Genomic DNA, 15,117 nt, shown 5'->3' on the forward strand with positions numbered 1-15,117 from the left:
TGGCATCATTTAACTGTTACAAAAATTCATCTATATTAACTACAGAATGTTATTGAATTGATTAACATATGCAATTAACATAAGCTAGCTAGCTAGCTAGCTTCTTGCATCAGATACTCAAAAGAACAATTAGATTAAGAAAATTTAGAATATGCAATTTGTTCAACTATCACCAATAATCTTCACATGAGCATGAACCGTGCCTGAAATGATGGAAACGAGTTCGATCCCTGACAATCACTTCTCTATCATACACCTTTGATACCAACTTCGCCATTTGGTGACAATCTACGCAGATTCTGAGGTTCTTCACAATTCTAATTGTGGTCCCGGCTCCTGAACTGATGAGCCCAAATGCAATAGCCAGCTTCTCGCTGTGCAGGTAAACTGCACTCTCTTTATCTTCTTCTCCTATTTCAAGAAACACCTCAGAAGTATCAGGTGAATACCCTGCCAATTTCAAATCAGATGTCATTTCATCCAACTTCAAATATATGGCTTTTTTCTGAGGATGAGATTGGTCTCCAGCAACAAATTCATGAACAGCACCATTCATCTCTATCAAACTGCATCCAGGGATCTTCTTGATTCCTCTATCCATCATTGTTTTTCTTAATTCACGTAAATTATCCCGTTTATTGCAAGCTATGTAAATATTCCGTAGAATCACATAAACAGCTCCATTAGCTGGATCTAACTCAAGAATTTGTTTAGCTGCCATTTCAGCCATTTCTGCATCTTTATGAACTCTACAGGCACCAAGAAGTGCTCCCCAAACAATTGAATTCGGTTTCATGGGCATATTCTTTATAACTTCGTGAGCTTCTTTTAGATGTCCGGCTCGACCAAGAAGATCAACCATGCATCCATAATGAGCCACATTTGGGTCGATGCCATGTTGAGTGGTCATGCCAACGAAAAACTTCCTCCCTTCGTTCACCATGCCGGTGTGAGTACAAGCACAAAGAACACCAACATAAGTTATCTCATCCGGAGTTACTGAAGCTTTCAACATTTGAGCAAACACATCAAGAGCCTCTTTGCCATGTCCATTAATGGCAAGGCCAACAATCATGGCAGTCCATGTAAATTTGTCTCGCTGAGAAATACCATTAAATATGCTTCGTGCCTTTTCAACTTCCCCACATTTGAAGTACATGTCTATCAAAGCATTCCCAACAAAGGCATCATTTTTTACCTTGTTTTTGTCAATATAAGTCTTTACCCATTCTCCTAGCTCTAGCGCACCAAGTTGTGCACAAGCTGTCAGTACGCTAACCATGGTGAATTCGTCTGGTTTTACATTGGAAGCTTGCATCTGACGGAAAAGAATCAAAGCCTCTTTGAAGCAATTAACTCGAATGTATCCATTTATCATGGCAGTCCACGAAACATAGTCTCTCTCAGGCATCTGGTCAAAATAGTTTCTAGCCATATCAAGTTGTCCTATATTCACAAACCCAGTAACAATAGCAGTCCAAGAAATCACATCGCGCTTTTTCATATTCTTAAAAATCTGAAGTGCAACACTCATTTCACCACATGCAGCATACATGTCAATTAAAGCATTTTCCACTGTCAAATTGGACTCGACAATACGGTCAGTAACATACTTGTGAACTTGTTGACCACATTCTAAATCCTTCAACTTAGAGCAAGCTGATAATACCAAAACAACTGTAACCGAAGAAGGTAACACTCCTTTCTTCTCCATCTTACAAAACAGCTTCTTAGATTCATCATATTGTTTTATTCTGTTGTAACCAGAAATCACTGTATTCCAAGTGACCACATCACTCTTACAACTCATATCAAAGATCCCACGAGCCATGTCAATTAAACCACACAAAGAATACATATTTATCAATGCATTTTGAATAAAGACACTAGAACCAAGCCCATATTTCACCACATGACAATGCAACTCCTTGCCACATTCTAATGCGATATCTCTTGTAAAACCTTTCATCAAGAACGGGTAAGTGTAACAATCAGGTATAAAACTCCTCTTTAACATTTCTAAATACGTAGAAACCCCAAGTTTAGGATAACCAGTCCTTGAATACCCTTTCAACATGGTATTCCAAAGGAAGACTGTTGGTTCAGAAATTGTATCAAACAATTGGCGCGCGTAATCCATATCCCCGAATTCTTTAGTACAACACAAGGCAATAATCTTATTTTGTGTGATGGGGTTGCATGCAATGCCAGTTTTGATTGCTAGGGAGTGAATTTGCTTGAGTTGGTCCATGGATTTGCAGGTTTGGAGAAGGGAGAAAGGAGGATTTTCTGAGGGGATGTGGGTGGGTGAGGACAAGGGAAGAGTAGATGCCATTGAGATCATTTTCATTTTCTTGAAAGCTGAAGAATGGTATGTTAGGAAGCCAAATTGGGTTTTGCAAAGAAATGAAATTGACATAAAACAAGACTAGTTATGAGAGATTTCAGGCTCAAACATTGAGGATCCAAAATTTTATCGCCATTGATTATTTCCCTTACTATCAGTTGCTAGTTCACTAGTATTAATCTTATTCTCTCTCACGGATTATAATTTAAAGAGGAAACCAATCTACCATTTGAATCATTATGCTGTTGGCTATAATGAATATCACATCTTCAAATTCTTCATTAACTTTCGATTACGGTGGTACTTGATGACGGGAATTCCTTTTTTTTTTTTTTTTTTTTTTTTAATAAAAAATAGCTTTTCTGAAAAGGTAGAAGAACATTAGGAAAAATTAAATTACCGTGTTTAGACTATAGTAAAGTTTTCAAAAACAATTAACATAATTGTGCCAATAGATATTTTTATTTTTATAGTAATCTAATTTTTTCATTATTGAGACAGGAAAAATACTTTTCTATATACATGCAAAAAGTAGGAATAGGACCTATATTCAAAATTTTAATTTTTCTAAGAAAATGCCAATCAAATATCGAAATTAATTTTTTTTTTTTTTTTAAATTAGCTAAGCTTGCTCTAAATATATATATATTAAAAAAAAAACTCATAAATGAACTTTTGAGCCAAATAACTCTAGAACTTGTACACTTATGGTAATTTTGCTTATATTTTCACATGGAATTCTACAATTATTTGGCTGAAAAGTTCATTTATGGGGCTTTTATATATTAGGCACAAGTTGAGGGGCAAAATGATAGTAATTTCTTGCATACCACTTTTAACTAGTAATCTACTCCTATTTGCATATTTTTAAGCTTTTAGCATCTTATCTTCTTCTTATACGTTGTTACCAGTTCCCATAAACACCAAAGTGCAAGAAAAGGCGGGAGCTTGAATTCAAAACTCCAGACCTTCTTCGTCTACGACGATAATGAATGAATAGACATGGTGTCACTAAAGTTAAGCAAGCCATTGGTGACCTCTCTTTCCTCGACTCTTCTCATTTTGCAAAGCTCTTGGATTCATGTGTCAAATCCCAGTCTGCCAGTGACACACGTCGCATACATGCACGCATCATCAAAACCCAATTCGCAACTGAAGTTTTCATACAGAATAGGCTTATCGATTCATATGGCAAGTGCGGTTGTTTGGATGATGCGCGCAAGGTGTTTGATAAAATGCCAGAGAGGAATACTTTTACCTGGAACTCCATTTCTAGTACCTTGATGAAATCTGGTTTTATTGATGAGGGAGCACGGTTGTTTTCGTCCATGCCTCATGCTGACCAGTGCTCTTGGAATTCAATCATTGCTGGCTTTGCACAGCATGATCGGTTTGAAGAAGCTTTGGATTGTTTTGTTAGGATGCATGGGGAGGGCTTCGTGCTCAATGAGTATTCATTTGGTAGTGGTCTAAGTGCTTGTTCAGGGTTAAAGGACCTGAAAATGGGTACGCAAATTCATTGTTTAATGTTGAAATCTCAGTTCTCATGGGATGTTTATATGGGCTCTGCGCTTATTGACATGTATTCCAAATGCAGGGTTGTGGATTGTGCTCAAAAGGTTTTTGACGGGATGAAGGAGAGGAATGTTGTTTCTTGGAATAGCTTGATTACTTGTTATGAACAAAATGATCCTGCAAGGAAGGCTTTAGAAATTTTTGAGAGGATGATAGAAAGTGGGCTTAAACCGGATGAGGTTACACTGGCTAGTGTGGTGAGTGCTTGTGCAAGCTTGGCTGCAATTAAACAAGGTTTAGAAATTCATGCCTGTGTGGTGAAATGTGATAAATTTAGGGATGATCTTATATTAGGCAACGCATTGGTTGATATGTATGCAAAGTGTGGTAGAATTAATGAAGCTAGACATCTTTTTGATACGATGCCTATGAGGAGTGTGGTTTCTGAAACCTCCATGGTTAGTGGTTATGCCAAGGCAGCAAGCTTTAAAGCAGCAAGATTAGTATTTACAAAGATGATGGAGAGGAATGTAATCTCTTGGAATGCCCTTATTGCAGGATATACACAAAATGGGGAGAATGAAGAAGCACTTGGACTCTTCCGCATGCTAAAGAGGGAAGCCATCTGCCCAACACATTACACATTTGGGAACCTATTGAATGCCTGCTCGAATCTTGCTGATCTACAGCTTGGCAGACAGGCGCACACTCATGTTTTGAAGCATGGGTTTCAGTTTCAAGCTGGTGAAGATCCTGATGTTTTTGTAGGGAATGCCCTCATTGACATGTACATGAAATGTGGATCAGTTGAGGAAGGGTGTCGAGTTTTTGAAAATATGGTGGAGAGGGATTATGTCTCGTGGAATGCAATGATAGTAGGATATGCCCAAAATGGTTATGGAATGGAGGCCCTTGAACTATTTAGGAAAATGTTAGGATCTGGGGAGAAACCAGACCATGTTACTATGATTGGTGCTCTGTGTGCTTGTAGTCACGCAGGGCTTGTGAAAGAGGGCCGACATTACTTTTCCTTGATGACTGAGGAATATGATTTGGTACCAAGCAAAGATCATTATACATGCATGGTTGATTTGCTTGGTCGTGCTGGTTGCCTCGATGAAGCAAAAAATTTCATAGAGACAATGCCTATGCCCCCTGATGCCGTTGTCTGGGGATCTTTGCTTGGTGCTTGTAAAGTTCATCACAACATTACCTTAGGGGAGTATGTTGCCGAGAAGCTCTTGGAAATTGACCCTACAAACTCTGGACCTTATGTTCTTCTCTCAAATATGTATGCGGAGCTTGGCAGATGGAAGGATGTGGTAAGAGTAAGAAAACTGATGAGGCATAGAGGAGTCGCTAAACAGCCTGGTTGCAGCTGGATTGAAGTTCTGGGTCATGTGCATGTTTTCATGGTGAAAGATAAGAGACACCCTCAAAAGAAGGAGATCTATTTGTTATTGAAAATCCTCACACAGCAGATGAAGCGAGCTGGATATGTTCCAGATGATGGTGATCATGAGGCTTATGAGGAACAGAGCGACTTAGATGTAGGCTTCTGTTGCCAAACGGAAATAACTGCTGATGTTGCTGTCATGTAATTTGCTCGGAATGGTTTATTCTATCGTTTTATTCTTTATACTTGTGACCAAATTGTTCTCTTCCCGCTAGGAAATAAAAGCTTCTCTGATAATCTTCTTAATACAATGTCTTCATAACTTTCTAAAAGATCACAAGAGATCAAACTATCTTTCTTGGATTTCAAATGTCAAAACTACTGTCAAAATTGTCCAAGTATATTTGTTTCGCTAAGAGATTGACATGGATTTAAAACTCAATTTAACATACCACATCAATCAGCCTTGCGTCCATATTTGGTCTTGCTTCCTTTGTTTTGCTACCCATTCCATTACGATAACACTAGTTTCCTATAAATTACAAATCAGTAAAATGCCATTCCATATGCAGATGAAAGTTTCCCATCACAGGGTAAATTTTGCCAAATGAGATTCTGAACTCCAGAGAACCAAAAATTCTCCATAGGACTGACGTTACAACTCGATTTCTGAAACTATGGAACATGCTAGCCAATCAACATATCTATGTGAAGACCATGAAGGGGAAAAAAAAAAAAAAAGACCACCTGTAAAGTACAGCTCTAAAAGCATCATAAAAAAAGTGGGGGCTGAGGTCAGGACAAAGACTGCATATCAGAATTTAGAATTGAAACGGAACAGTGCAAATGAGAAAAAGCATTAGATCTCACAAGTAATTCCTGAATCCAAGATCAACACAAATTCCTTTAGTAGCAAGTAGCAACAAAATCCTGACCAAGCATCTTATGATAAAGAGTAGAAAAGAAAAAAAAAAAAAAAGTTAAAAATAAAAACACAAGCCTAAAAAACCAAACCAAATCAAAGTATCTACCCGGTTGGGGGAAAACTAACTCCTATCTAACATACCTAATGTTCCATCTTCACAAGGGCATTAGAAACATCTAATGATGATGCTGATGAACCATATTGGAGCCAATCCTTGGCACAAATAAGGGCTTCAAGTATCACTGGTCGCAATGAACTCTGGTAGCTATCTATCTTTTTACTTCCAGTATCAAACACAGAGTCAGGAGCAACAGTAGATATTGGAATTGACAAAATATCAGCAGCCATCTTGGACAGAGTGGGATACTTCAGTTTGTTCAGTTTCCACCAACCCAATACATCAAAATCATGAACTCGAGGCAGAAGAGACTCCTCCAGATATTGATCCAATTCTGATTTTAAATGTTGGTTACTTGTTGCAGAGATATATACTTCAAAATCGGAGTAGCCATCTCCAATAGTAGAAAGCAAAGGTAAATCTTGATGGTTCACTTCATAAGGCTGCATTTCTTGAGAAAATTCTGGATGGTGCATCTCTTGAGTCTCTACTTCTTGATGGTGCATCTCTGGAGCCTGTACTTCACAGTGGTGCATCTCTTGAATCTGTACTTCTTGATGGTGCATCACCGGAGCCTGTACTTCATGATGGTGAATCTCCGGAGCCTGTACTTCATGATGGTCCATATCCTGACGCTGTACTTCATGGTGGTGCATCTCTTGAGCCTGTACTTCATGGTGGTGCATCTCTTGAGCCTGTACTTCATGGTGGTGCATCTTGTGCATCTCTTGAGCCTGTACTTCATGGTGGTGCATCTCTTGAGCCTGTACTTCATGGTGGCGAATCTCCGGATCCTGTACTTCATGATGGTCCATATCCTGAGTCTGTCCTTCATGATAGTGCATCTCCTGACTCTGTGCTTCATGATGGTGCGTCTCCTGAGACTGCCCTTCCTGATGGAGCAGATCCTGAGTCTGTACTTCTTGAGGATGCATCTCTTGAGTCAATACTTCCTCAGGATGTGTCTCATGAGACAGTACTTCGTGATGTTGCATCTCTTGAGATGCAGCCTCTTGAGGTTGCGTCTCATGAAGTTGTGCTTCTTGAGAGCACATCTCCTGTGCCTTTACTTCAGGAGGGTTCATCTCTTGGGTCTGTGCTTCTGGAGAGTGCATCTCTTGAGTTTGTGCTTCTGGAGAGTCCATCTCTTGAGTTTGTGCTTCTGGAGTATGCATCTCCTGGGACTGTGTTTCCGGAGGGTGCATCTCTGGAGTCTCTGCTTCTGTGTGCATCTCATGGCTATGTGCTTCTGAAGGATTCATATCTTGAGCCACCACTTCTGAATGGTGTACCAGTTGGACCCCTACTTCTTGTGGAAGCATGTCTTGTGTTGGTACTTCTTGAGCATGCATCCCTTCATCAGGTACTTCTTGTAAGTGCACCTCTTGAGCAGGTAGTTCTTGCACATGTGCCTCTTGAGCAGCTAATCCTTGCACATGTGGCTCTGGAGCAGGCATTTCTTGACTGTTCATCGCTTGTGGTGATACTTCTTGAGCGTCTGTGTCTTGCAATGGTAATTGATAATCAATGTGCATCTCATGCTCTGATGTTTCTTGAGTGCTCAACTCTTGTACTGATGCTTCATGGGTGACATTTTCCTGAATTTGTAGTTGTTGACTATCCATCTCCTGCAATGCTAACTCCTGAATCTGCATCTCCTGCGCTGGTATTTCTTGAGTGTGCATCTCTTCTTGTGCTACTTCTTGATGGTGCAATACTTGAGGAGTCACATCTTGTGAAGGTTCATTCAGGTGCCCTTGTGGAGTTTCTTTTTCAAGCTTTATATCTTGAACTGTTGCTCCTTGAGAGTGGACTTCTTGAGTAGGCACATCTACAGAGTGTACCAATTGAAGGTCTTGAAAGTGTGCTTCCTGGTCCTGGGGTCCTACATCTTGGAGCATCTCTGTTTGAGGGATGACCATATCTTCTGGTTGCATAAAAGTAGTAACAGACAGATTTGGTGGAAGATAATCTAGAAAGAGTTCATGAATCCCGTCATCAACAATCTTGATCCACATACCAGCATCCTCACCAAAGATCTTTGAGAAACTGAACTCAACAAGCTTCATTTTAAACCTTGGATCCATGACCACAGCAATTACCAAAACAAGGAAGGAATCCTTCCAATATTGATCAAACTTCTCTTTCAAAGGTTTAGTCAGGCTGCTGACGAAAGGATCCTGGCTCATAGCTAAACGAGTCAGCTCTAACTGGATTTTGGACACTTCATGGTAAAATGCATTGGCAGGTGGATATATTGGGGAAGTTAAGATGCCAGCCGCATCATATAAAAGCTTCAGGTATCTGCAGAGAATCTCCACCTGCTTCCAATCATTTATTGAGGGGTTTATCTTGTAAACAGGATCCGAGGTGTCCAAGCAATCAAATACTTCCTTTAATTCACAGGCAGCCACCAGCATTTGGTACGTTGTGTTCCATTTGGTTTGATCATCAATTATGAGCTCCTTTGTGCTAGGGACTTGAAGTCGTTGCCTCAGCTCTGCAAACTTCTCATCATGTGTTTCGGAGGTTTTCACATACTTCACACTTTCACGGACTTTCCCAATAACTTCACCCATAGATCCAAGTGCATCTTGTGCAAGACGGCTTAAAACACGAGCATAGCAATTCCCTTTCAGTAACTGACAATTGAACAAACGTTGGTTCTTGACAGACAGGAGGCTTCTCAGATTTCCCATTACGGTTTCATTCGAAAAGGATTGATCTAGTGTAAGCGAACATAACCTGCTCTCCAAATGCCAATCAGATAGACAAGACACAACAGCTTGATTTAAGGCATAATCGGAATCAGGAAAAGGTAACATGACAACATTAAGGATCCGACGATGTAAATTCCAGTCATCATCAATGAAGTGCCCTGTTAGAAAAGCATAGCCAGTATCAAGGTTTGAAGTCCCCAAATCCAATGCAAGGTTGACTCGTCCAGGAATCCCACTGATAAGGTTCAAAAGGCTTTGCTTTTCTCTCAGATAAATTGACACGCATTCCCCTTGAATGGTGTTGAAACTTGGCATATTGTACTGGGGTTGAAGGGTCCGGACAAAATCAATAAAAGCAGGATGTTCCACTATGTGCAACGGATATTCATGCTGTATAATCATCTTGGCTATCTCTTGATTGCAACGATCCTGATCAAAGGGAATGTTTCCATATCCAGGAGATGATCGGTAGCGCCTTTTAGGTGGATCACTTTTTGCACCAGGTGTCAACGGTGATGCTTCATTTTTCTGACGGCTTACTGGGCAGATCCCCAAGGCAATGTGCCGCTTGAGGTGGCTGGTTCCAGCTAGCTTTGGACCAGTTATATAAGCAAATGATTTCTTGCACTGTTTGCAGCATGCCCTCATACATCCAGCACCAACAGTTTCTATAGTGAAGTGTTCCCAGACAATTGACTTCTTTCTCCTACGTCTATTGGGTTGCTCCTCAGAAATGGGTGCTTCACTGTTATCAGCAGGCATAACAGGAGTAATAGCCATATTTGGGGTTGAAGGGGAGTCTATATCCATAGAAGTCATAATCCTACAACAAAAGATAAAATTCAGTAACAGAGAAGGGCAATAATAACAGACGATAAATCAATTATGAGCGACCATTCATTGCAGTCTTGGTAGAATATTTTCAAATTTTAAGAAAACAAGGGGAAAAACATCCAGCATTCAGCAGTGCAACATGCTTGCTAAAAATAAAAATTGTTCAAAGGCAAAATGATAGCTTCTGAGGTCAATTCAATTAAAGCTTAATATAGCAAAACAAAATGACAAATCCATCATTACTACATGGTTTATGGTTAGAAGAGAAGGCACTGCATAGATACACATTATAAACGTATGTAAAAAGATAGAGTTATACTTCAATAATAACCAGCAAAGAGAAGTTTTTATCTGAAACATGCATAACTAGTGATCTAATATGTCTCAGATTATGTTTAATTACCAACTGATAGACAAAGTTGGAGTACACACAGTAGAAAGTTAGCTCCCGACATACTTCTAAGCACTATAACATGACGAATTCCAAACATTGCACCTAAAGTCAGACATTTGCTTGCTGCCTAGTGCCTTGCTAAGTTCATTTCACAATCAAGTATTAAGGACTTGGAATATGGTCGGACTTTTCCTAAACACTACTTTTGACTTACATGCATCGAGGATCTAAAACTTATAAAGCCTGCCAATGTAATTCATTTTCCGTAGTTTGAAGTATATGAATGGATTGAAATTTCTTTAGAGTTGCATAATTTAATAAAACATGCTGACCATGTGTGACTTAAAATAGCCTACCTGGCATTTAAGAAACACTTAAAAGTGAAAAAAAAAAAAAAAGACAATCAATGTAAGCTAGAACAATTGCAAAAATTTAGGATGGCAATAATTTTAAACAATAAAGAAATAATATCCAAAATTATTTTTCTTTGCAACCAATACCCCTGCCAACAAAAATTAGGAACAAAAACGATGTAAATTATTCATTGCATCAAACTACTTAGAAGATAATCAAAACAAAAATAACAGGTAGATTATCCCAGTGAGAAAGGGAATAAGACAATATAGAATTCATTTGGAATATGACACTGATAACTGAGAGTGTCAAACTACCATGTTTAAAGCAACAAAAGTGCTTAAAATCTAAGACTGGAACATCTTACAGTCGATGAATTGCATGGTCCAAAACTGCAAAGCACTATACTCCAGTTTTATGTAATATTGTTCTGAAACCATTTCTAGATTAATAGTACTTTATTGTGGAGTAAAGTCCAAAAATCACTGTTCACCCAAATGCAACTCAAGTACCCTTAAGTCAAGAAACAGCTTCATTCTCCACACTTTTTCCAGTTTGTAGCATGTAGCACCTTGCTTTTTTTTTTTTTTTTTTTCTTATTTTGGCGCAAATGACTGTTGATGTTTCTGGAAACAATATTGCTTCTAATCAAGCAAGTAACAGAAAATAAGACTCCAAATTTGACCTGAAAGACATAAAAAAAGCACCTTGCTAGATGCTTTTAACAAAGCACCTATGGATAAGCAGCTAGAGATTTTTCATTGCTTTCGGTTAGAAGAAGCCCCTTGAATTTTTTGAGCTAAAGGCCTGACGATAATAGTTAGATCTGGGCCACTAAATAGAAGCCCATCCAACATGAACAATACTAAAAAAAAATCTTCGAACAAACAACTCCATCCAAAGCTTGAATATGATTACTCCTCTTTACACAATTCTTCTTCAAACACAAAGTTCGAAGCAAGTGCATCACCAGTACAGATGACTAGAAAAGGTAATGTATGAAACAAAAGGTTAACGCTATTCTGCAATTACATATCGCAAATTATTCGACGAACTAACAAATCAACAATCCAACAACTATAGCTACAAATAAGTAGTCAATTGTAAATGTTATAGAACAATTACCAATATCCCAACAAGAATACGAATTAAATTGACAATACAAACACAAAAAACCTGCAAAAACTTTATAAAATATTGATACAAACTGCAGTTTGACGTTCAGGAGTGCTAAATTGAACGATCTAAGCAAAACCCAGATACCAAATGGACCCGAAACGGCAACACAAACAAAAACCAAAACGCGATAGAGCAAGAATTACAAATCCCAAAATCACGAGAAACACGCAAACGAACTAACTACAAACAAGACATGATAGTTCTTGAAAAAGAAGATATGCATAATTAAATTAGAAAAAAGCAATATTAAAGACAATAAACTGTACCTGGATTAACAGATCTATAGTGGAGTGAATCAAACAAAGGACCGATAATCTACCCGCGAAAACAAATCTAATCTTAAAATTTTTAAATTTTCCAAGGATTCGAAAAAAAAAAATCGAATTTCTCTGCAACAGAGAGATGAAGCTAATGGGCTTCAGCTTCGAAGTGTTGTTTGGAACTTGCTTCTCAAGTTTTGAGCTTTGAAATTAAAATCTCTAAACTGGACCTAAAAGCTACGTCTAGGGCTAAAAAAATTTCGAGGCCTTATATGGGGGAAAGGAATTCTGTTATGAGTTGAAATCGGGGAAGGGAAAGTCAAAAGAGAAACCTAAAAAAGATTAAAAAAAAAATTGGGAGTTGGATATGGACATGAGGTCCATCAAGCATAATGTGCATGTACTTAGATCACGACTAGATGGACCATGAGTCTTGATCTAACGGTCCTACATAAAGCCCACCTAACCACAATTCAATCTTGACCGTTGATTTTTTTATGAGGCCCACTTGATTTTGACAAGACATGTGGTTAAGGGAGCACTGTATTTTGAAATAAATGTAATGAATTTGTAAAGAAGATTCACAAAATTGTAGCCTAAATAACATGTATGCTTGCTTGACTTTGTACTTGTTCACCAACAACACCCCAAAAATAGCCAAAAGGCAAAAGCCATATAATTAATCAAATTGAAATTATTTGGTATATAATTTTCACTTTGCAATATGGAAATATGACCGAACAAATGATATATAAAATTAAATCTTTTCTCAAAAAAAAAAAAGTATTATATTTATATTTAAATATTCTTATTGCAAATATCTTTCTAATATTTCTAAATTTTAGATCATAATTTTACACTAAAATAATGATTATGAGTATTAAAATTAAATTATTTCCAAAAAATAAAAAAAAATATAAAATTATAAAATTTTATTTAATTAATTATAAATTTCTTTTGTTCATCAAAAGATGCAGTGGGTAAAACGACACAATAGGCTACATAATAGGAGTACCCTCTTTTGACTCACCAAATTGAGACATCTCACTTTTCATTTATTAAAAAAAAACTAATCAAATCACACCTCATTGTCATACAGTTTTATTTTGTTGTCATAAGCTTACACCACTAATTTTATTACATCAAACTTCTACGCATTTAGTAACAACCATGGGTTATAATTAGTCAAGCTCAAATACTACTGGAGCTTTATTCAAACTTGAAAATTTAAGTTTAAATTTGTTTCATTTGCAATTTATAGTTCAAAAATAGTCTGTAGCTTGCTTATTGACTCAAATTCAAACTTAAATTTAGCGAGTATAACCACCAATTTCAAACTTAGCTTGGTAAACTTTTCAAATGAATCAATCTCACAAATGATTTAATTCAAAAAAAGTTTGGCCTCCATTTTAATTATGTTATGGTGATCCAAATATGAAAAAGAAAGAAGAGAACACCTATTGAAAATAAAAAATTCAAAAAAGAAAAATAAGTAGAGGTACATAAGTAAACCTGATTAAATCAAGTTTAAAATATAAGATCCAGAATAAATGAAACTATTAAGAAAAATCTCAAACTCATACAATAGTAGCAATGAAAGGAAAAAGGCCATAGACATCGTTATATATACCACCACCATCATTGTTGAATTTAGAGCGTGGATCTTGGGAGAAACTCTTAAATTCCAAATTTGAGCTGGCCAGTAGTAAACCAAAGATTGTCTGAGTAATTTGGTGATAGAGGGAGGGAGAAGAAGCTTCTCTAAATCACCAGTCTTCCATAGTGTTATAGCACCCTTATGGCCTCTTGGAGTGAGATATATGAACTCGTAAAAAGATTTATGAACAAGTACTCCTCTAGTGGGTACCCCATATATAGATCTGCACAAAAAAAAAAAAATAGATCCATAGATTTACCTATGACAAAAAGGGATAAACCTTGGATAGGGCCCTGAGGGCGGAGAAAATTATAAAAAGAAACAAAGAAAAATGAAACAGAAAAGTAAAAGGAAGAGAGATGGCCACTGCCGTGAAGAGTCACTGATAGCAGCTTGCACCGGTCATCAAAGGTGGGTGGGTTATAGATAGAGTAGAAAGAAAAAGAGAGAGGGTAGACATTTGTATCCATAAAATTTGATTCATATAAAATATTTGTATGACTATAGCCACAGCTAATAAAAATCAACCAAATTGAAACCACAAATCCAAATTTTCTTTGAACTAGCATCAGCTTCAACTGAATTTTCATATGCTTGAGCTAATTATTGTTAGCTTCCTTGATTTCATCTCCTTGATTTCTTCAATTCTCATTAATAATATTCAGAGGTGTCTAATCTACAGAGAAAGAAGAAGGCAGTAAAGCAACAAGCACAAATAATATGCTAGAATTAGAAAAACATATTTTTAGATTTTTTGGAATTAGCTCAACTTAGAGTTGCAAATTAGCAATATAAAATCAGTGTAATTTGCAAATCTTGGCAAAGGCATAATCATAAAGGCTATCCTCAAAAGAAAAAAAAATGAATAAAGGCCTATAATTTAAACAAAAAAGGTAAAAAATACTAATGAATTTTATTTAACTTAAAAGATATACTCCCTTAGTTTTCTTACTTTAGAGAAAATTTTCATTTTAGGTATTTATTTTATATAGAGAATTTTACTCTAAATGAAAATTTAAAAAGGATGTCAAAAGAAAATTCTAAAATGCCCTTCAATAACCTATCTTACTGCTTCTATTTCAGTTTAATTAACAAAAATAGTGGCAAACAAAATGTGGGTTGAGCAATTAATGAGCTTAAATTTCTCAGAGCAATTAATTATCTTAAATTTCCAAAGCATGAGTAATTGGTACGTTTATGAATTTGAGTACAAATAAGAGTATTGCATGGGCCAAATAACTCAATACAGCCTACACATTTTAATTGTTGTGCGCTAATAATAAAAAAGTCTTCACACATATGGACACAAATTTAAAATTTATCGAACAAACTGAATTGAAATTTTTTCGTGGACCATTTCTATACGCGTTATATAGAAGTAAGCTCAACTTTACACATATAGATATGACTATGTCTAT

At 36.9% G+C, this 15,117-nt stretch overlaps 3 protein-coding genes across 4 annotated transcripts; 1 reads left to right on the forward strand and 2 right to left on the reverse strand.

Annotated features, from left to right (window-relative positions):
• Positions 1-8: 8 nt before the first annotated feature.
• On the reverse strand, positions 9-2,691 carry LOC105634830 (Pentatricopeptide repeat (PPR) superfamily protein). Its single transcript, XM_012217755.4, has one exon. It carries the CDS (start codon positions 2,417-2,419, stop codon positions 170-172), a length of 2,250 nt encoding a protein of 749 aa, XP_012073145.1. The 5' UTR covers positions 2,420-2,691; the 3' UTR covers positions 9-169.
• Positions 2,692-3,055: 364 nt separating this feature from the next.
• On the forward strand, positions 3,056-5,636 carry LOC105634831 (pentatricopeptide repeat-containing protein At2g13600). Its single transcript, XM_012217756.4, has one exon. The coding sequence runs from the start codon at positions 3,340-3,342 to the stop codon at positions 5,461-5,463; it is 2,124 nt and encodes a 707-aa protein (XP_012073146.1). The 5' UTR covers positions 3,056-3,339; the 3' UTR covers positions 5,464-5,636.
• Positions 5,637-6,105: 469 nt separating this feature from the next.
• Positions 6,106-12,362, reverse strand: LOC105634832 (uncharacterized). 2 transcript variants are annotated; one of them, XM_012217757.4, is made up of 2 exons: positions 12,049-12,362; positions 6,106-9,844 (listed from the first exon to the last, which is right to left on the reverse strand). In XM_012217757.4, the coding sequence occupies exon 2, from the start codon at positions 9,838-9,840 to the stop codon at positions 6,325-6,327; it is 3,516 nt and encodes a 1,171-aa protein (XP_012073147.2). In that variant the 5' UTR covers positions 9,841-9,844; positions 12,049-12,362; the 3' UTR covers positions 6,106-6,324. The 2 variants fall into 2 exon arrangements, with proteins under 2 accessions (XP_012073147.2, XP_020535223.2); XM_020679564.3 differs by lacking the exon at positions 12,049-12,362 and adding an exon at positions 10,971-11,134.
• Positions 12,363-15,117: the final 2,755 nt, after the last annotated feature.

Source organism: Jatropha curcas, chromosome 1, assembly GCF_041381405.1.
Source record: "Jatropha curcas cultivar XTBG-Jc1 chromosome 1, XTBG_Jcur_1.0, whole genome shotgun sequence".
NCBI classification, from domain to species: Eukaryota; Viridiplantae; Streptophyta; class Magnoliopsida; order Malpighiales; family Euphorbiaceae; genus Jatropha; species Jatropha curcas.